This window comes from Monodelphis domestica, chromosome 1 (genome assembly GCF_027887165.1).
Source record: "Monodelphis domestica isolate mMonDom1 chromosome 1, mMonDom1.pri, whole genome shotgun sequence".
Taxonomy (NCBI): Eukaryota; Metazoa; Chordata; class Mammalia; order Didelphimorphia; family Didelphidae; genus Monodelphis; species Monodelphis domestica.
Window position 1 is genome coordinate 705720576 of NC_077227.1, and position 22920 is coordinate 705743495.

Sequence of the window (22920 nt, forward strand, 5' to 3'; positions counted from 1 at the left end):
CGGCCTCTCTTATTCAACATGGCACCTAGCTGGCGGCTCCAGTCAGAAAGGACACGCCAAGCACCCCTCTCTAATGGCTTTCCTCGAATTTAAACTGCATTCTGACTGGGTTTCCAACTTAGCTCATGCGGTAGTACACTGGTCAGCTCGGGCGGGGAAAGGCCTGGGCTCACTCCGCCAGCCTCCATGGGGAGCGAAGGGCCTTCCTTTCCTAGCAAATGCTGCCGAGGGGACCAGATGGGTGACCGAGAGGGCTTGAAGCTGTCATCACAAGAAAAGCAACAGAAACCGCCGGGGCGACGGCCTGGAGAACGAGGGCTCGGGCTGGCCGTCGGGCTGACTGTCCAGCTTTAAGCACTACGACCAAATGCAGACAGCCACGACACAGCTGCAGCGTGTGGCTCCATCCAAGAACTCGCAAAGGAGACCGTTTCAGGACCAAAGGCCGGGCTGCCTCAGGAGGCAGCGGAGAAGCCGGGCAGTGGCCGTGGCTGGGGCCTTGGGCAGAGCTCTTCTCCCTGCTCAGGTCAACGTGCCGGACGATGGCTTCTCCAGACTCCCAAACTACCTCGAGAACAAACGGCACCGATCACAGCTGGCTGAAGATGCTCTCAAACTTTTTATTTTATTTTTTAAAAAAGACAACAATAATTTATATCATTCAACAAACCAGAAAGCTTAATGAACTTCTTCCCAAAAGCCCAATGCTGAGCGCAGATGTTGGTCAGGAAAGCTGGCCCACGACTCCACCGGCTCCCCCCGCCTGGGCCCATGCGATGATGCTGCAGACCCGTCACTCGAGGGGGGCTGCCCCCACGCCTCTGCCTGAGGGGGGAATCCTGGTCTTCTTCGGAAGGGTGCTGAGAGGGACCAGGGAGCCACCCTTTCCCTCCCCTTCCTAGTCTTCCCCTAAGCCTGGGAGCAACTGCGCTGTTTCCACTAGGAAGGTCCATCAGGGCCCTCGCGAGCCCCAGCAGTCAGCCTGCCCTGGGAAGCTCGGCAGCAGCACGGCTCGCACAAGGGGCTGGGAGTCTCTTTCTTGTTATTAGCAAAAGGTAAACAGACACAACAAAAACCTTAAAAATATAGAAATAATCTAATGAACGTGGCCACCTCAAAATCACACAAGCATGAGTGGAAAAACCCCTCTTAATTCCAGTTTTGGTTCTGGCTTCCCCAGGCTCCCTATCACTCCCCCTATGCTGATCCTATCCTAGGTTTGTTTTTGATTTTTTTTAAAAAATATATTTTTTAAATGTTCCATAAAAATACTATTGTTCCTAGTCAAACACAGATATTGCAATATGAAGAGTAACTGCTTTTTCCTCGCTCTATAAAATGTGAAAAGGTTATCACACGGGTTAATATAGAAAAATGCCAGAATCTCTAAGTATCACAAAAGCTGGTACCAAATGAGCAAGGCGGAAACTTTACTGAACCAGGTGTTAGGATGGGGCTCAGGAAACATTCCTCCCATTCAGGTCTTCAGCCAAGTTTCTCTCTCACCTCTCCAGTCCCTCACGTCTAACCTGTCTGGATCAGCAATGTATAGTTAGGGCTCTCCACGTAGTCATCTTTAGAAGCATGAAAGCCAAATAGCTGTGGAGAAAAAAAAACCGCTCAAGGCTCAGATTTTCAAGAGCTGAACGTTCCTCTGCCTCCTCAGCTGCCCTCTAGGGATCCTCTGGGCTTCCAGACACCAAATGATTAGCTTCCCTTTGGCCAGAAGAGAGGTGAAAGTCCTCATTCAGACTGAACCTCTGACTCGGTCAAAGGCACAGCCCTCTTTCCCCACCCGTGGGAGGGCACTGAGGGGGGCCCCTGGGGTTGGCCTGCTCTCCTTGTGCAAGGAATAAAGAGTCCACCTTATTAAAAAAGGCGCAATTCAAATAAAGGTGACGGGGAGGCCTAACTGCTAGGGAATGCTGAAGAATGAGCAAGCCTCTTGTCCCTCCATGTGGAAAAGGTGACGTTTGACCACAGATTTGGGTTGGGGCCAGCCACGGCTGCCTTCAGTTCTCAGAGAGGGACAGTGCTAGGGCGGCCTGAAATGCAGCTTCTTCATCGATGTTATAGTCCTAGAAGGAAGAAGTGGGATAGAGAACGGGTATAAATAGGAGATTCTCCAAGAGCTATTCCTCAAAAGGTAAAATGTTTTCAAAAGAAAGACCAACTACCGGGAACCATGAAGAAAAACTCTGCAGAGCCCCGAAGAGAAATGCAAATCCAAGCCCTCTAAGGCTCTGCCACCCACCGGTCTAAATGGCAGAGATGCTCGGTGCCCAAAGCCAGGCACACTCATACGGTGTTGGTAGAGCTGTGCATTGTTCTAATTATTCTGGAAAGCCATTTGGAATCATACAAGCAAGGTTCTGTTCCTACCTGTTGAAAAAGTAATCCCACGACTGGGCTTGGACTGCAGGAAAGCTGAAGACAGAGAAAGCCTCACCCACACCAAAACGCTAACAACAACACCGAAACCCAAGCCGATGCCCATCAGCTCGGAGAAGCCTGACCTAACCCCGGTAAATGAATGGAAGAGAATGTCTGCTGCTGTAAGTGATTAGATAGAAAGAGACACGGAGCGGCACGCAGAGCGAGGGCCCGATGACACGCCCATCCAAGATGACCGACATCGGAGAGTTTAGAGGACTATGTTGTCAAAGGCAGCCACTGAGAACAGTCTATGAAAGGCGCTCCGTGTGTGTGTGTGTGTGTGTGTGTGTGTGTGTGTGCGTGCACGCGCGCGTGCCCCTTCTCCACCTCCAACCACTCCCTCTCCCTCCTCTCACCATTTGGATTCGCGCTTCTGACTCCTACCTAAACACCCCGACTGACTGCAAACCAGGGGCTGGCACCGTGCTTCACAAACAGGGTCTCCCTGGACACTCACGAGCACCTCGGAGGAGGGTAAGGGACTTGTCCAGGGCCACTCAGTCAGGATCTGGGGCTAGAGCTCTCCTTGGGTGTCGTGACCCCAGCGCTCCATCCTCAGTGGTGCCTCACTGTCTCTAACTCGAATTCTATCTATAACATCCCCAAGGGGCCATCCTGCTTCTCCTTGAAGACTTCCATGGATGAGGAACTCATGACCTTTCAGGACAGTGGTTCTACTTTTGGAAAGCTCTAACCCATCGCAACATTTAGCCACCACTTCTGGTTCTGGCGCTTCAAGTATGTCAGGGGCCCACTTCCCCGCCTCCTCCAAGTCGTCTCTTGTCAGGGCTAACTATCCCTAATTACGTCAATAAATCCTCTCCTCCTTGTAAGATCTTCAACACCTTTGGTGCTCAGCTCCTGAAGGCTGATCTTGTCTGTTCAATCAGGCAGTGCTATTCTTCCTGTCCTGAATTCTTACTTTAGCCTTTTTAGTGTTTTTCTCCTGAGCATCTGCCCATCCTGACACCCTTTCACGAACTGAGGTTCTGGAATACAAAAAGCCTGGATGTGAACAGAGGGCTTAGATTCAAATCCTGACTGGACCACCCATGACTGACACAGTGTTCTCTAGGGGCCTTCTAGCTCTAAACCTCTGAACTGTTCCCAGGAAAAGATCAGGACGAACCCTAAAATCCCTAAAACTCTTGAAGGACTGCCTCATGAAAGAGAGACAAATGGCCAGTGCCCAGCCCAGAGGACAGATGCCGAAGGGGGACCACAGAGGCCAACTTTAGGCCAATCAAAGGGATTGCCCTCTTCTTCCTCCCTCGCTGCTCCCCAAAAGTGCTGGACAACCACTCCACTTGGGGTCACCCGAGATGTTGCCGAGAGGATGTCTGTGCCCTAGAGCCTGGCTATCCCGAGAAAGTGGAGACACGCCTGTCCCTCTAAGGATACCCCCGGGGCTGGCCCTAGGAGAAGCAGGTGGGCAATCATGGCGAGGCTCACTCCCCAGCCCTCAGCCCCTTCTCCTCCGAGAGGCTGGCCCTGACCCTCTAGGCTCAGAGAAAGGCCGCTGCACGTGATGCCTGGGGGACCGCGGAGAGGCCAGGGGCCGCCCTTCAAACATGCTAGGGCTGGTCGCCCATTGAAGGGGGTGAGAAGTTCAGGAGACCCCGGGAGGCTCTGACTCAGCATCTCAACGGGAGTGAAATGACAATGTGTGGGCAGGCCAGGGGAGGCCCTGTTGGGCAGCTCTGGAGGCTGCCCTGGGCCTTTGGAGGGCTCTGGAACTCCCTCTGGTGGCCGGGAAGAGCAGGAACAGGCGCCGGGCACAGTGCTGCTGGGGCACTTATCAAGGAGAGTCAATCACAGAATGTCCTGCTCCACAAAGCCGGGGGATGGACGAGCCACCTTCTAGGTTTTTGCAGCTAAAAAGCCTGGAATTGTGGCTCGGATGGCTGTGAAGCTGCGCGTGTGCTAGGACAGGCAAGGAGAGCAGGTGCCGGTGGGGGGCACGCAGGGTGTCCCCGTGCAGAACACAGTGGGAAGGGGGAGGGACCCCGAAGAGAGGGCTTGACCCCAGTTCCTAGAGAGGATAAACGGCCAAAAAGCAGTCTGGGAAGACGGCGGCTTAGTAGCAGGGAAAGCCTAAACCGCTCTGATTATCCTTCCAAACCAATCTTTAGAGACTGAAGACGTTCCTGAGAGCAGAGAAGACCGTCAGGCTGCGGAGTGAGGAAAGAGGATGGCCGTGAAAGGCAGGCGCAGCCCAGCCCACTGCACCGCCATGCTGCTCAGGGAGCCGGGATGAGGAAACCCTGCGCTGTGGAGGATCACTGCCTCTGGGGTGCTGCAGGCATTGGCCCACCCAGCCTCCGAGGGACCAGATGACCAGACAGGACAGAAGTCACTGCCGAGAGGTGACGAGCAGACTCAGGCTCCGGTTCCAGTTCCGGTTCCGGTTCCACAAGCAGTACTGGCCCCCTCTGCCTAGTCTGGGGAAGAGCTCGCCTGGCAGTGAGGCCCCACCAATGCCCCCAGGCCTAGGCATTTCCTTCTAACCAAAGGTATGGAGGTGAGTGTCAAGGAGAGAAGGCTGAGGAGGTCAGAGGGCAGAAACGAGGGGCAGAGCCTCTCCCCTCGCCGGGAGGTTCTCCCCCTTCTGTGGCCCGGCTTCCTTTCAGTTCTGACAGGACAGAGTCTTCCCCAGCCCCTCTCCTCATCCCATAGATGCCCAGCACTTCGCCTGGTGTCAGGCATACAGCAGGTGCTTTGTAAATGTTTACCGACTGACCCCAGTCACAGAAACAGAAGGTGGCCTCCCCCGTCCCCAAGCCCAGGCCGGGCACTCACTCACCACAAAAGTGTCATAAGAGAATTTGTGTCGATGGAGGAGGTGCTGCAAGAAGTTGGCGCTCTTGTAGCTGGGGTCCCCCCAGGGCATGGCTGAACAGATGGGGCAAACCTGAAACACAAGACCCCATGAGGCCCGGCGCTTCCTCGGAGGAGCAGAATCTCATGGGCTTTTCAGTTCCCAAGTTAAGGCTGGGCCTAATCAGGCTCCAGTCAGTACAGCCCAAAGAGCCCCCTGATGCCACCCCTCCAAATCTAGACAAGCCAAGCAGATCCATTAACCTCGAGTCTGAGCGCCCCCACTGCATTCAACCCAGTGCTGGGCACCCCAGATGGTAAGCAGCTGACACAAAGAGGTTCACACAGAATCCTTTGGGGATGACAACCTCCTCTCCCACGAGTCTGCCAAAAAGGTGGCTTTTTCACCACCAAGCCTTCTCTGCCCACAGGGGGCTCCCCTCCCTCCCCTCAATTCCAATCAGTTACTGGACTTGTGTTCCCTTCTTTTGGGTGTAAAGCCAATGTGGGGAGACGAGACTTAATTCTCGTGATAATTTTCAGTCTCCTCCTGCAGACTACAGATGTGCACCAAGCAGGAACTCACTCAGTGATTGTTAACTGACCACTGACTGACCCAAAGGGCTTTTTCTCGCCTTTACACCAGGATAACCAACAGGGCCAAGGAGAAAGTTTTCAGAACCCAGGCCAACAATGCAGGAAGGGAATTTTGTGGCAACAGCACAGCTGACCACAAACAAACTGGCATGACTTGGTGTGGCAGATAATGCAGAACTGGGAGGGTGATCTGAGCCTGAATCTTGGCTCCTGTAATCACTAGAGCTTTAATTCAGGGCCTTGCTGGTCCTCTTGTTTAGTCTGTAAAATGGGGGTCATCCTTTCAGGGCCTGGCCATCCAGCTCTCCCACTGACCCCCCAGTAGCCTGGCACCCTTGCCTTAGTGACAGTGACTCCCTGTCCTGCTACTGGTCTGCTTTCTCCTCACAAGCCTCCTTGGCCAGCTCTGGCTGCACTTCCATTCATCTCCTCCCACTCCTGTCTTGCTGGTTGGGGATAAAGAGGTTGGAATGCTCCTTGTGTAATGAGTACTCCCCACTGCCACTTCTAAACTCTCCCTCTACCACCATCGTCATTCAGGTCAGCAGCCTTTCCTCTTAGGTGGTTCATTCAGTCCATATTTATCACTTAATGGAGACTCTGCCAGCTGCTGTATCCTGACCTCCAGGATACTCTTCTTTCCTCGATGAGTTCAGGTCCTGACTCAGTTTTCGAAAAATCCTTACTCCTCGGATTCCAAATTTACTCATTTCCCATGACAGGGTCTTGTACCCCACCACCTCAGCTCTATAAGGTCATTCCCTTTAATCTTGCCATCACTCACATGTGTTTGACTTCAGTGTTCATGAATTCCTAAATTCTTAAATAGAACTCTAATAGCATAAAGTAACATTACATAATATTTATAGTAATAGAATAACCTTATTCCTTTTTTAAAAGTTTGATGTATTTTATATATAATTTTTTTAAAAAATACCCTTTCCTTCCACCTTAGAATCAATCTTGTCTATTGATTCCAAGATAGACGAGCAGTTAGGGCTAGGTAGTGGGGATTAAGTGACTTTGCCCAGGGTCATATAGCTAGCAAGTGCCTGAGATCAGATTGGAACCCAGGATCTCCCCCCTTCTCTAGTCCTGGCTGTCAATCCACTGAGCCACCTAGCTGCGCCCTTACATTATAAACATTTACTGATGACCCCCATTCCATTAGAAGACTCTCATAACAAATTAAAACTAATACAGTGACCTCATATGAAAAGAATTCAATATCCCAAATCTGTAGCAAGTTCTATTTCATTAAAAAACAAAAACCTATTTTCTCTTCCTTTTTGCCCCCGGGGCAAAAAGGACAGAAAAGCAATTTCTTGTAACCTGCATCATCAAGCAGAACAGTGTCTTATGGAGCATCCTATACCCCTAACTTCTCTGTCATGGAGAGCATGTGTCACTTCTGACCTTGTGGAATTAAGAATGATCACTGCATTGGCCCGAGTGTCTCTAGCTTTCAAAGCTTCTTGTCTTGATAGTGTTGTTACTGCATCGTCCTCACCATGAGTTTGGATCCCTCCATCCCTCAGTTCTTAACCAGGCTGACACCCCCGCATGTGTTACACCCAATCTTTCCCTATCTTGAGCTCTTGGGAAGTCAGTTTGATTCTATATACCATGCCCTGCTCTCTAAACCCCCTTTTCCTATCAATGATTCTGCCCTATCCTTGGATTACTCGCCTTGTCTCCTATTTGTATCCTGCTAAAAGTTAAAGAAAATTACAAAATCACGCTGATTGGGGCTACTCTAATTTATGGTACACGATCTCAACTGGACTCTCACTGTGGCAAGGGCTACCTTTTATATTTCCATAATCAATTCACTATTTCCCTCACCACCGTGGCTCTTCCAAACCTTCTCAACCCTCATAACCTCCCAAAGCTTCTCTGCCCTTAGCTGAGAATCTAGCCTCATAGCTCGATGAAAAAACTGAGCCATTGTGAGAGCTCCCTTTCCTCCCTCTTCATCTCCCATGACTCAGAGGGCTTCTGCCAGTCTCCTCCTTCTGCCCCCCCTTCTCTTGGCTAAGGCAAACCTCTTTATATGCAAAAAGTGATCATATTCTTTCCTCCTTACTCCAGCAGACTGCCCCCTCCATCATCCCTAATCTTTCAGTAGTCTCAGCTTTTCCCTGTCCCAGTGGCTGCATACATGGCCACAATTCCCTCCATTCTCACAAAACTGTCATTTGGTCCGCTCCATCTCACCCAGCTATTGTCTATCTTTCCTCTCTTCTGTGGCTGAACTCTCTGAACAAGTCATCTGCACTTGATGTCTACACTTCCTTCCTCTCACTTTTAACTCATTTCTGACTTTATAATTCAGCTGAAACGTGTCTCCAAGCTCACTGTCAAGGCCTTTCCTCAATCCTCATTCTTGAACTCTGACATTGCTGTTCACACTCTTCTATTCAATACAGACTCTGTGGCTGGACCTTTTCCCAGGTCATACCCACTAACTATGGGGAACCCTAAGACTATCCTGGGCCCTCTTCTCCCTGTACTATTACTGTTGTGCTTGGTGATCTCCTCAGCAACACCCCTGTGATGATGATCCTCAGACTCATTAACCAACCCTCTCCTGACCTCTAGTTTTGGCTGCTTGCTGGATATCTTGGATCAGATGTCTAGTAGACACCTTAAACTGAGCATGTCTCAAACTCAGCTCATTATGTTTCTTCCTAATCCCTCCTCTCTTCCTCACTTTCTTACTGGGTACCACTATCCTTCCAGTTCCCCAGGCAAGCAGCCTAGATGACACCCTTAACTCCTCATTCTCAACCTAATGTGTTGCTAAGCCCTGTTGATCCTACCTTAGAAGCACCTCTCACACACATCTCTTTTTCCTCTGCCATGACCAGGACCTCACACCCAGACTACTGCCTCTAGGTTCTCCTCACCCCAGCCCAGCTTTCTTTCAGCTGTCACACTGACTTTCCTTAAGCTTAGATCCAACCACGCCCCCCCCCCCCCCCATCTCTATTTAAGAAACTACAGTGACTCCCTATTATCTCTTTTTAAAATTTAATGCATTTTTTATGGCTCTTGAAAAATCTTTAAGACTTTTAAAAAATTATCTGAGATCAAATATGAAATCATTTTCTTGGCTTTTAGAGTGCTTTATGATCTGACCCCTTCCTACTCATTGCAATTGTGCCTGCTTACATCTTACTTCACCCCCAACTCCACATCCTCTGCAATCCAGGAAACAACTGGCCTCCTCACTGTTCCTTGCATGTGATCTGTGACCTGTCACCTTCATTTCCAGCCTATTCTTGGAATGCTTTCTCTTTTTGTTTCTGACTCTTGCCTTCCTGCAAAGCTTGCTTGAATTCTCCGCAGGAGTGGTCCTCCTTAATGTTAATGCCTTTATCCTCTATGTTGTCAGTATCTTGTCTATACACAGGTATTACATGCTGTCTCCCCAAAAGATGGTGAGATTCTTGAGAATTGTTTCTGCATTTCTGTGTATCCTCAGGGCTTAGCACAGTGTCTGACAGGTATATGAACTTAATAAATGCCTGCTGATTGATTATAAAGCATTTTAGATATGAACTACTGCCATTATTAATAACAACGTGTGTACATGTTCCCTGGTCTTAAGCCCACATGGGAACTCTGCCCAGAGGAGATGGGTAAACCCAGCCTAGGGCCCACTCACCACTCGGTTTGGGTCATTGCGGTGATTCTCCATGCAATGCTTCACCAACTCCTGCTGGTCCAGATTTCGGGCTCCACAGTATGGACAGACAAAAGTGGATCTGTTTGGGATATTGCTGAGCAGTGTGTAAGAGAAGAGGTAATTAGGCTGGAGACAACCATTGTTCAGGAATCATGGGGCAGGGGCTGACAGAGATCCTAGAAACAGCACTCCCAAGAACTTCAGAGATCTTTCAGGTCAATGCCCCCATTTTACTGATGAAGAAATTGAGGTCCAAAACATTAAGCAGCTTCCATTATGTACAATGGCTGTTACCAAGGCTGGTCAATGCCTGCCTAACTGCCCATGAATTGCTTACTACCTTGGAGCAGGTCTTGGGTGCTTGTTGTCTTTCCACCTACTGGTCCACCTCCATGATTAATGATGCCACAAGGGGATACTACATGGATCCATTTGACAAGGGCCTACTCTACTCTGGGAACAGAGAAACCAATGCTACTGTGCTCGAATACTGCCTTTACTCAGTAGCTTCTTTCCTAGGACCTTACATTCTTTCAACAGGAAGATAGAGAAATGGTTCTCAAAACTTATTCCTTCTACTTTTATTGGCCACTACCCATCCTGCTGACATCCCAATCCCCACTTCCAAAATAATCAGGCAGAATCCAGGATTGCCTACCAGTCAAGGGAACTGAGCAGAGTTAACACCTCTTTTCTGAAATAAAAAACTGTCACATCTAGAATCAGTCTGGTTCTGAGGGGCCTCCTGCCCTGAGATCTCTTTGGGAATCTCTTGTCTCTCAGCTTTAGTTGCCTTGTTTTTCTCCTCCCAGCATCTAGAGCCTTTGGGTGAGGAGATAGGACCCTTGCCCTCTTAAGCTATTCATCTCTTAGGGGCCTGACCAATGGAAATCAGAGAAGAACCATTCAAAGAACCTTCCGACAGAAAACATCAGGAAGGAGAACATTTTAAGAAATCAAAAAGGGGAACTTCTATTAGACCAGCCACTCTGCCTAATTCCTCCTGAAACCCAAATGGTCACTCCTTACTATTCACCTAAGGCCCCAAGACATTTTCTGGGACACTGTGTTTGGGTAGAAGCTGACCAATAGAGGACAGGGAATTAAGCATAACTCACTATAGTACTTTAATGTGTGTGATGTGTTTCCTTCCCAACAATCCTATGATGTATATAGACCCAGTACTATTATTCCCATAAAAAGATGGAAAAACTGAGACTCTGTTTCACAGATCACAAGGTTGACTGCTTCCTGAGAAAAAGGTTTCTATGCTTCATCCTCTCAAGGCTTACTAAGGTTCTCAAGGTTCTCAAGAAGAGACCTAAACCATGTCAGGTAAAGAATGTAATCCTGTAGATCCCATCCCATTCTTTCTCTCTCATGGACTATCAGGATTCATGCCAAAGAAGAAAAGTCCTGCTTACCTGGGAATAGGCTGGGAAGTTGGCACTACTGGGACAAATTTGGGACAATTGGCCATCTGCTCCTGGACCTTCATGCAGGAAGAAATGTGTGACCTCATCTTTGCCAGAGTTACCTAAAAGAAAGCAAAAGGCAGGAGGAGGTGGTTTTCTCTGGGCATTTCACAGGCTTACCAGAGTGGAGGGTTTTGGATGCTGCATTCAGATTGTATCTAGACAAACCCTTTGGACACCAAAAGGGATACATGACAGATGATTTTTGTGCATAGGCATTGCCACTGAGCTGAAAACATGAGGAATGCTTTTGGGAGTGAGGAACAAAGGCCTGCCTAAAACTATGAGCTGTCCATAGTTCTGGTAATTGCCTCTCAGGAAAGATGAGAGAAGAGCAGCAAAAAAGATCAAGGAGATGGGAAAACCTACAATGCTTAGGATTTCTTTTGTCTGGAGAGATGAAGGCAGAGGAGGGTGGTGATGGGAAGAGAACAGAGGTTTTAAATAGGAAGAACAGTGAATGGCAGAATGAAAAAGCAACTCCTTGAAATGAGTCACTGGTAATTTTAGGACAAAGAAATGCAATCCTGTTGTATACCCTTACCACAAGGTAAAGATTATGAACCTGAGGTTGTATTTACTCCAAATATATATAAATTCAAGGTAGGTTGTTAGGTAAAACCAATGTGGAGTTATTAAAAAGGATGCAAGAGGTATTCAGATACATCCACTCAATTAAATTCAACCCAAGTAAGCAAATATGCATTAGTGCCCATTACCAAAGGATGAGCTAGGCATCAAGGAAATGAAACTGCCCCAAAGGGATTAATATTCCTCTTGGGCAGACCCCACATACACTGGAGGGGACAGGAGGGAGGGCACTTTGGTAATAAGGGGAGGGGTATAAGGAAGGAGATGATATTTGAACTGAACATTGAAGATGAGAATTCAGAGGCAGAACAGAGGGACAGTTTATGTAAACAGTGTGATCTTGGGAAGCCAATACTTATGTGAAAGGAGAGTTAGGTGAATAAATATGCAAAGATAAGCTGGAACCAGACTGTGAAGAGGCTCAAAAGCTAGAGGTAGGGAACTGCATTTTCTCCCAGAGGTCACAGGGAGTCACTGACATCTCAGGAGGGTCAGGTGATGACCTGGGTCAATCCTATATCTCAGGAAGATTATTTTGACCGTGGCCTTAAAGACCAGAGAGGGTAGAGACAAGAAACGGTAAGACTAACCAAGAACTATTTTTAAATAAACCAAAAAGGGAGGGTTGGGGGGGGGGGTGGAAGGAAGGAGGGAAAGAAGAGGGGAAGAAGATGGTGGGTGAGGTTAGACACCTGGGTAACTGGGAAGCAAGGTGTTGGGTGTTCAGGAATAGAACTCCCTAATATTTTTAAAAATTAGTATCAGGGAAGATGATGTCTAAAGGCCAGATACTACCTGGGCAAAATGTGCACAATAGTGAGTTAGAGAGTCCAGCAATATGGCCCTGGAGTTTCTTGGGGGCCCTTCTCCTCCATTGTCTAGCCCCACTAAATGTACCCTCCCAATCAGAAGGCTGGCCTTTGCCCTTATCCCATCACCACCTGGATGAAGTCATCATCATCCACTACAATCTTTTTGCTATAAACAGGCTCTTACTGTTTGCCCTGGAGATGAACACTCCCATATATGCAGTGCTGCCTCCCTTAAATTAGAATGGGAGCTTCATGAGAACAGACATCAAGTCTTGCTTTCTTATGAGTGTCTCCCAGCACAGTGCTTGGCACATGGGTTTTTAATACATACTTTTCCATTCTATTGTGTTCTGTCTCCTTTTAGCCTTAGACTAAAAGAATGTAGCTCTGACTGTGGAATCTGAAATCACAGCTTTGGTAAGACATGGGGGTGAATTCACACACTACCTATATGTCAGAGGTGATTCCATGAGTGTTTCACCCTCAAGTTCTCAGCTCTCCTGAAGCAATCACTGTCACAGGTTGATTTCTAGGCTGGATGAGTTTATAGCTGAGTGACCCATTAAAGACAATTCTCTTGCTCCAGGTGGCTTGACAGGAAAGGGCCTGGTAGAATCTGAAAATTACTTCTCATGAGAAACAAAAATCAATACAAAAGAAAAATAAAAGCCCACCTATTCCTCATGAGAGTTGTTCTTTCAGAGGCAGAAACACTATTCTCCTAACCAGTGGGTGAGACCATTAACCACTCCTGAAAATTGGAGTCAAATGGGTGCAGGAGACTTCTCATGATGAAGTTACCTTCTTGCTGCAGCCCCGGCAGGGAGCCTTGTAGGATGACAGTTGCTTTTCCACATTGGAGGCTTTGTCCACTTTCTTTGGGTCAAAGGGCATTCGGCAGAGTGGACAGAGTGGAGATGGCACCTGGAGACATGGCTGCAAACACTCCCCACAGAATCTACAAAGAAACACAACTCCTGAGCCCTTCTGGGAGCATGGGCCTTGGTGGTGCTGTCAGGACAGCAGAGCGAAGCCCTGAAAATGGTCCCCTTTGGCTTCTGATACATTTCCACCCAAACCCCCTAGTCGGTGATCACTTCAGGGCATGAGACTCATGCCCATCTTGTGTTCATCCTTTATTTGGAAAAGGGGAATTTCTGTCTCTGGGGCAGATGGCACTAGGAAGGCTTTCCTTGGATAAACAAATTAACCCTTCTAGCCCTCAAGTTAAATAATCTGTAAATGGGCTGTATAACATTACTGTACCTGCTTAAATGTACACAAAGGATCTTAAGATCTTCTCTAATTATTAATGATGTTTGATGTTATTAATTAATAATGTTTGAGTCAGTAGTTCAGAGTATAGTCTCAGGATCCCTAGGGGTCCTAAAACCCTTTACTTTAATAATATTAAAACATTATTTTCCTATTAAAACAGTCCTTCCTTTCCCAGCTATATCAGGATGTGAGGATGAATTTTTTTCTATTTCAACCAAAACAACACTATCACAACAGATTGAACGAAGAAGCAGGTATGAAAATCCAGCTGCCTCCTATGTCTGAAATGAAAGAGATCTGCAAAAATATGTAAAACAATGCCATCTCCCCTCACTAATTTTATTAATTTTAAATGTACAGTTAAAAGTGTATCATTTTTAATGTCTAATTTGGAAAATGATGATAAATATAGCTCACAAAACAAATGCTCTTTGAGGTCCTTATTTTATGAAAGGATAATCCTGAGACCAAAACATTTTAGTAGAAGTCTTAGCCTAAGGAGAGGTTTAACAGTAAAAGCTCCTAAACACTGAGTATCAGACTCTATTGTCTGCTTCCCTAATGCCTCCAAACACACACCAGGGTCTTCCTCATCCTCAAAATGGGAGCAATGAAGAGGTGGCAATGGATAGAGTACCAGGCTTAAGAATCAGAAAGACCCAAGTTCAAATCCGGACTCAAGATACCTACTAGCTGTGTGACCCTGGGCAAGTCATTTAACTTGTTTGTCTCAATTTCCTTATCTGCAAAATGGGAATAATAATAGCACCTATGCCTTAATATTGTTGTGAGTCACAGTGCCTGGGATTTAACAGGTATCATTTAAATACTAGCTATTATTAACCCTCACCTGACTTATCCATTCCTGCTAGATGTTATCATATTCATATTCTCCCTGTGGTGGTGAAGTTCCTTAAGAAAGTTACCTATAATTAATGTCTTCCTTTTCTTTCACTGTCAACTCTCTGCAGCCTAGCAGAGACTGGTTCATGCCTGACACAAAGTAGACACTTAGTACCAGGTACTTTGTGTGGTGCCAAAGATAAAAATATTTTCTATGCCCTTTTCCAATGCACTTATTTATTAATTATGCTACAGTTAATAGGTTCCTTTTCATTGTTTAGTCATTTCAGTCACGTCCAACTCTTTGTGGCCCTTTTGGGGTTTTCTTGGCCAAGATACCAGAGTGATTTGTTATTTCCTTCTCCAGTTCATTTTACAGATAAGGAAACTGAAGAAAAGAAGGTTAAGTTTAATGATCACATAGCTACTAAGTTTCTGAATCCAGATTTGAACTCAGGTCCTTCTGACTTTAGGCCTGGCTCTCTATCCACTGAGTTATCCAGCTCCCCCTGTCAATAAGCTCTAGAAAAGTTTTAAGCTATATACCTCTCTGGTGCTAAGCACAAATTCCCTGCCTGAATGCCTTCATAAGTCATCAAGAGCAGAAGAGTTCTTTGGATGGGTAAATGTCATCAATGAATCGAATACCCTTGAGGATCTGTCCTGGGACCATTTTTATTCAATAGGAATACAAGTGAGAGAATCTAGTATATTCAAATGCCCCGAAACAAGTAGGAGAAAGGAGAACCTTTCTTTTGGAATATAATATCTACTGTCCCTGAAAAGGTGTTTCCTTTTTTCTTGTTCCGAGTACAGAAAAGTTATTTTCAAAACAGCAGGACCTTTGTGCAAAGGGGTTAGATCCACTCAACACTTTATATGCTGAGATACAAAAAAGCACTAGACTAGGGGTCAGGAAGCAGTCTTGGTTCTGTTTCTAAACAGCCAACCTTCCTCAGGGAGGTAGCCTGGTGATGAAATGAGGTTGGGCCAGATGACCTCTTAAGTTTCCTTCTAGCTACAAAATTAATTCCATACATGAAAATTTTAGAAAGAATACTGGATATGGGTGTCAGGAGAGAATAAAACTTAAATACCACCACTTGACAATGACTGTGTGACCACAGATAGCCATGTAATCTTTCTCAGTTTCCTTATTGGTAAAATGGGGGAAAGAATCCCTTACCTGGAGTACTGATCTTAAAAAAAACAAACACACCCTTACCTTTTATCTTATAATCAATACTAAGTATCAGTTCTAAGGAAGAAGTGCATTAAAGTCTAGACAACAGGGATTAAGTGACTTGTCCAGGGTCACACAGCTAGGAAGTATCTGTGGTCATATTTGAATCCATGTCTTCCTGACTCCAGGCCTGGCTCTCTATACACTGAGCCACCTAGCTGCTCCCTGTAATATCTTTAAAGGAATAGTGCTAACTAAGGTCAACCTAGATAATCTGTATATAACATGCTTTACAAACATTAAAATGCTATATGAAGGCCAAACATTATTATTAATTGTGTGGCCACAGTCAGTCTCTTCTTGGTTTCTTCCTCTATGAAATAAGATTAAGACAGGTAAAGTCCCACCCTCCATGAACATCCTGTAGTTCTCTAATCATGTGGCAGATAGCCCAAAGTGAGAAACAGTTAGTCCTCTACCAGAGTGGTCATTCACACAACCATAGGTTGCAACCAGGTCAGAAAAAAAACTGAAAAAAAAAAAAGATACCCATTCCCTTCTATCTCTCTCCATCTGGAGCAAAACTCCCACTTCCCTGCTCCTCCACCCACATATCCCCTTCTAAGGATGGCAGAGAAGAGGTAATGTCCTGGCTATATTTTTCTTTCAAAAATTTCCAGAAAAATTTGAACTTGGGGCAAGAGTAATAGTAGATGCCCCACTGCAAGAAGAACTCATCTGAGGGGAAGGACATTTCTAGTCTAGAAACAAAAGAGATGATCAGAAGGGATGATTTCCAAATACAAGATTAGATGCCTGATTACCTCAGTCTAATTTTCTCACTCCTTAAGATTTTAGCAAATGCTAGAGGGATGTAATACCTTGTCAAAGTTTTGCGGACCCTGCAGGAAAGAGGCAACATTAATATATACCCAGATAGGAGACTAAACATAGGCTTAGCTAGAGAAAGTGGGGCATGAAGTTTGGGAGAAGGGAATAATAGAAGATTAAAATGAAATACTGTCTTTAAGTAGTTGGTGGGCTGATCCACAGTGAAAGGTCTATTGAGGGCTAAGGAGAGAAAGCAGTGATCTGAATCCTCTAAGACAGCAAGCTTCCTATCTAGTCCACCCATACAGAAAAATTGGCATCCAAAAGGCAAACAAAGAAACAGCTGTAGTTCCAGGCTCCATGGGTTCTTTCTGAGCAGGAGGCAATGCTGAAAGTGGGGTTATGTTTAGACTTGTGAGCCGAATCCATCAGCTCATTTTCTTTGACCCTCTCCTACAGGGCACCAGCATACAATAAGCTGATGTGGACTCCTGTTATGTCACTGAGATGCAAAGAGGGCTGTGACCAAATGCTGGTAACAGACACTTGGATCTTGCTTCCAAAAGGCTGTCATGCACTCTGGGTTCCTAAAAGAAGTCAGGTTTCTTCCCACTCCTCTCTTCTCCCTGCTTTTTCACACATACACCCTCCAGCTGGTATTTACAATGACTTCCCACTCTGTAGAAATATGTTCGTCACTTAGATGGAAGGAAAAACTAATCAGAGAGAAGGAACAGTTGTTATTTTCACAGGGCAGAGCTCGTGGGCTTGGGGGTGACACCATTTGTCACTTACTTCAGGAGGTGAAGTGAAGGGAGATGTGTGAGCTCCTCTCTTTTCTGTCTCTCATACAAGTGGTTTAATATGTAGCATTATCCTTCTCAAACTCCAATTGCTGAGTCCCATACATTTTCCCAAGGGTTTGATTATTAAACTGCCATAGAAATCCCTTCCCTATATCATCCTGGTTGGTCAGGCAAAACCAGTTACTGATGGAGAACAAACAAAACCTAAGGGGAACCATTGCATAATCAGAAAAAGAGGAATAGAGAAACCAGGCCTGGCTTCCTAATAGCCACAGCCACTTATTTTTGAGGAAGAAAATCAAGCAACTGGCCTTAAAAAGTTGAAGTCTGAACTTATCTCAGGACCTTTATAAACAAAGGGCAGGAAATGAGCATTTATATAGCATCCACTATGTGCTAGACACCATGCTAAGTTCTTTATAAATATTATCTCAATTAAACTGTACAAGGGCTAAGAATAAAAACCAATTAAATGAACTTATTTCAGAGGGATGGGGGGAGGTAAAGGAAGAGGTCTCAGATACCTTGAAAGGGCTGGCTGATCTGCTAACATATGACTAAATCCTGCCTTACACTGACTCAAATGATCATCTCTCTCATCATCATCAACTGACATGTAATTTCAATGGTCCCATTCCCTGGGGAGGGAGGCAGCAAGACAAAGCATCCTGGCTATGGGTGTTGGTGTCTCTTGGCTCAGTCCAGGTTTTAGTCATGGTAACCTTGATGTGTGTCCGTCCCAGTCCCAGTCCCAGTCCCAGTCCCAGTCCCAGTCCCAGTCCCAGTCCCACCCCCATCCCCCAGCACATAACCATGCAGTGATGCTGGACTAGATGAATATAAATACCCGCTAGGACTTGCCCTGGTATCCAGGTGATCATGGGCTTTTTTAACTGTATTTAACACCTGAGTGGTGGGATCAAGTTACAAGCCCTGTAGAGAAGAGGACAAAGGAAACCCCCTCTCTGGAATTGCAGAGGGAAGCAGAAAGTCTAGAGGACCAGGACGAGCCACTCTCCCAGATGCTGAAGAAGCTGAAGATTTGAAAGACTGAACCTACATGGATAAGGGCTAGAGTTAGTAGACTCAGGCTCCAACCCTGCTCTAGGCACTTAGGAGCTGGGCTTTAACCTAACAGGGATTCAGTTTCCTTATCAGGAAATAGGGCCAATAATATTTGCACTACCTAATTCACACATCTGATGTAAGTGAAGTTCTGCCAACTTTAAGACCTACATAAACATAAGTAGTTGTTATATAGTCAGCAGATGCAGCCCTCAGAGCTGGCTCTGGGATAGGCAGGGTTATCCCAGATTAAACCTGGCCTAAAAAGAATGCAAAAGCCTTGGGGCAACACACTTCCTGTGGCCTCAAGCTGTGGAGGTAAGGCACAAGGTGCCCCTACCAAGGACTGACTTCAGAGCCTTGCAAGCCCACATGACTCATCTCAATTAACTATACAAAGACTGTGCAAAATGGGTCAAATCTGCCACCCAAGTCTTAGTTTCATGTAGTCCACTCCCCCCCCACCCCCCCTCATGAAGCCCTGTATTCCCACCCTTGGCAGCAAGGAGAACTGAGAGAAGAATCTGTAGGCAGGGTCCTCTACTCTGCAGTGCCAGAGTAACCCCATCCTGCCCAGGAGGAAAGATAGGGACCAGGACACCAACCAGGGAGGCTAGACCTTTATTTCATTACTATTTCAAAACAGAGAGTCAGTTATTAAGTACTTGCCAAGAGTCTGGTGAGGTGCTAAGGCTGGAGATACAAATAGAAGCAAGAGAGACTGGGTCCTCAAGGAGCTCACAATCTAATGGGGAATGGGGGGGGGGGTGTTGCACAGGAGCCTAGGCATGGGGGAGCTGACCTGGGAGTGACTTGGAAGCAGAGCCAAAGGTCCTGGTAGAAGGGTGATGAAGATAGTGACTAGAGAAGAGGCAGCAGAGGGTGGAGATGGCCTGGAATTGGTCCAGTCGCTCTGTGCAGGGGCAGATTTACAGAGCCAGATTACAGGGGCCAGCCCCGTAATTTTATGCAGGAGAAAATGACAGCTCAGTGTAGGGCAATGATTTGTACTGGAAGCTAGCTAAAACACCAAACCTCTCCCTCCTCATTCCAGGGTTCTTTTCACCCTATCACCCTGCCACTCTGATTCTCTCCCTTCAGATTTTAATCCCACTAATTCTATCTACCCAAAGGTCTCCTTCAGCTGATCTCTAATAATAAACACAAACATTTGTTTATACCTCTCCAATTTCCTTGGAGCCTCTGGGATGTTTGTGGATTTAGGTTTACTAGATGCTAGCAAGTCTGTGAAATACCTGGGCCCCCAGAGGTCTCTCTCTAACAAGTAACTTTTACTGAGTTTCCCTCATAACTCTACTTTAACAAATAAATGAACAGGGAATATTTGGAGGCAAGAGTAATGAGACACCAGCCAAAGGAAAAAAGGCTGCAAAAATTGAAGGGAAGGGCAGGATATAAAAATCTAAACTCTCTATCCTATTTGTCTAAGGCTAAAATCACCTACCCACAAGAAAATACTGACTAAAAGAGTCACCCAAACCAATAGGCTCCAGTCCCCAAATGAATGGGATTTATCCAATGGTTAGAAATTGGATATATGGCTTTGGTTCTGGTATTTGTGGTGCAAATCTCCCTACAAATGAGAGACTGAGGATCCACCTGAGGACTGTGCAGATATGAGACCTGTGAGATTGATAGTGAACACTGCTCCCCATTCATCAGGTATGCATGATAAAAAGGAGACAGTCACCATGGACTTCTAGGTCTGATCATAAAGCTTGCTTAGCCTTAAATTATTAACTATTCTTTTCCAAAAGTTATGATTGTTAAGTGTTGTCCATGGGGTTTTCTTGCAAAAGATACTGGAATAGTTTGCCATTTCCATTTCTAATGGATTAAAGCAGACAGAGGTAAAGTAACTTGCCCAGGATCATATAGCTAGTAAATGGGGCTAAATCTTAATTCAGATTTTTCTGACTCTAGGCCCAGTGCTCTATCCACTGAGCCACTACCTGCTTCCTCCTGAGTGTTAGAGGTAGCTAATCATCAGGGTAGCTGTGGTGTGGATGATCCAGGGCTTTTCCTTAGCAAAAGGGAAAAAAAACCCTATTCTGGGGGAGATGATTGCACAATGCAAAGGTGTTTTGGAGAGCTAAGCATACAAAATATGCAAGGCTGAAGGAATTTACTTAGCAATAAGTACAAGATAAGAATGGGAGAATAGGATAATGGAAAAACTGTTTTGTGATTCATTCCTTTCTTTAGAGATGGTACTTTAGAGATAAAAAAAAATAAAAATAAAAAGAGCACTAACAAGAGGCACAAATCCAGAGAAGAGCAAACTAAGAATCACTATGGAGAAGGAGCTAGAGATGGAATAATGACTGTGAACCAGTGAGACCAAAGAAATCTGGCTAGAAGTGGATGGAAATGAAGCTTCCATAAAAAGTTCTTCATAGTCTATGGGATCCAAAATTACTTTTTATGAAAGGATGGACTAATTTGCATCAAGCAGCAGAAGATACTGAAATTTCAAAGATCTGCATTAGTCAGAAAACTTTCCTATGCATAGTATCTCTTTAAACTAGAAAATGAACTGAGAGCTCACAACAAGCAAAGTCAAATCACATGGAATCACACTGAGAGGATTCTAAATATAGGACCAGAGGAATCTATAACAAAGTTCTCCCCCAAGGATTTCTAGACTTTGCAGTACCATATGGAGAAAATACTATATTTAAAAGTGATACATTTGTTTCTGAGAGTGTCTGCCAACATGATACCCACCCAAATGAAGGCCAAGTCGGAGCATCCCTGTGGGAGGAAGGGCACCTTGGCTGCCACCCTAAAGGGGACGAAGAGGTAAGCCAGGGGCTCTCTCTACGGCAGCCGCCTTCTTAGGGATGAGTGGCAGCCACACACCCACTGCTGCAAACAGCAGTTCCTGCCCTCAGTGTTGTGAGCCAGGGAAAACTCAGCCAGCCTCTCCTTTGTTTTCAAAACCTTCCAGGGCCTTGTCCCAGCCTGGGGCAACTTATTTTAACCCCAAACCAAGCCCTGAGAGAAAACCTCATCTTTTCTTGGGTAACTGCTGCTGCTGCTGGGAGGAGGCCTCAGGCTCTTCACTCCATCTGAGAATCAAAGACCGAGTTCTGGAAGGGGGCCAAGAGGTCAGCTTGTACAACCCTCTCAATTTTACACATGAGCAAACTGAGGTACGGAAAGAAAATTAAACTTGCTCAAGGTCACAAGGCTAGTAGTGACAGAACCACATCCTCTGAATCCATTTCAGTATTTTTTCTTGCTTCTTGGGCATCTTACTCCCTCACTTCCCTTGGGATATTCTCTCCCCTTTATCCTGTCTCCCATCTGGTTTGGACACTGACTCCCATTTTAGACCCTGAACTTCTGCTCTCCTGAATAAGGCTTGAGGCCCTCTGTGCTTCCTCCCTCGGAGAAGAGGGAAGCTACAAGTCATTGCTGGGAGAAGGGAAGGGGATGGCCTATTTCTTTAACAACTCCCGGGGTCCTCCCTCACTAAACCCCAAGGAACCCACCCCTCCCTCCCCCATCGAGTCCTGCTCTTCCACTCGAGCTGGCTCTGCAAGGGCTTCTCTTAAATCTCTTCAGGAGGAGCAATCCGAAGACTGACGAACCTTCCTCCTTGCAGGGCCGAACTTCCTACAAGGCAGGGGGGTTACAGCCCCCACTCCTTCTCCAAGAGAACATGGGGAGGCTCTTTAGCAGGGCAAGGGGAGTAGTCAGACAAGGCCCACAGCTTCCACCCCCCTCCCAGCTCCCTCCTCCTTCAGGGCAGGGGTGGCAGTCCCACTTCTCTTTCTGCAGGAGGGGAAGGGGAGTCATAGCTTCTGACTCCATCAGCTCCCTCCACCCGCAGAGTGGCAGCCCCTACCTCCTCCCCTTCGCCTCCCCCAAGAAGTGAGAAGGGAATAGAATACTACTACTACTTGTGTTGCCGCTACCACTCGCTTTCGAGCCAGAGTCCTGGCAGACAAAGCGTCTCGTCCGGCCGCACCGAGGGGAGGGGTTGCTCTCCTCTTCCGCCTCCTGTTCTACAGATAGGTAAACTGAGGCCGCCGCCGCCGCCCGCCCGCCGCGCGCCTTGGCCTTACGTGTGTCCGCAGCTGCCGATGGCCACAGGCCGGTAATAGACCTCCAGGCAGATGGGGCAGCTGTACTGGGCCTCCAGGCCGCTCTCGCCTCCGGCACCGGGCCCGGTCGGGGGCAGCGGTGAGCTGGCTGGGGCCGCGGAGGGCGGCGGGTGCTGCCGCTGCTGCGCCGAGGCCACCAGGCTGCGGAACATCGCCATTGCGGGGCCCGGCCCACCCCTGCCCGCCGGCCCCGGCCCGCTGGCCCCGCTCGCTCCCAGTGCGGGGCTCGGGCTCGGACTCCGTCTCGGTCCCGGTCCGGGTCCCCGGCCCCGGCCCGCCCCGCCCCTCGCGTCTTGCGTCATCGTGTAGCGACAACAGTGGTTCACGTCATTACTCGCGCGCGGCCGACCCCGCCCCCCCGG

The 22920-nt window shown here is 47.0% G+C and overlaps 1 protein-coding gene across 3 annotated transcripts; it reads right to left on the reverse strand.

Annotated features, from left to right (window-relative positions):
* Positions 1-600: 600 nt before the first annotated feature.
* Positions 601-22859, reverse strand: RNF166 (ring finger protein 166). 3 transcript variants are annotated; one of them, XM_056810832.1, is made up of 6 exons: positions 22520-22858; positions 13221-13377; positions 10966-11078; positions 9521-9635; positions 5240-5347; positions 601-1599 (listed from the first exon to the last, which is right to left on the reverse strand). In XM_056810832.1, exons 1-6 carry the CDS (start codon positions 22714-22716, stop codon positions 1525-1527), a joined length of 765 nt encoding a protein of 254 aa, XP_056666810.1. In that variant the 5' UTR covers positions 22717-22858; the 3' UTR covers positions 601-1524. The 3 variants fall into 3 exon arrangements, with proteins under 3 accessions (XP_056666810.1, XP_001376864.4, XP_056666819.1); XM_001376827.5 differs by having other exon boundaries at positions 601-2078; positions 22520-22857; XM_056810841.1 differs by lacking the exon at positions 5240-5347 and having other exon boundaries at positions 601-2078; positions 22520-22859.
* Between the last annotated feature and the right edge of the window lie 61 nt (positions 22860-22920).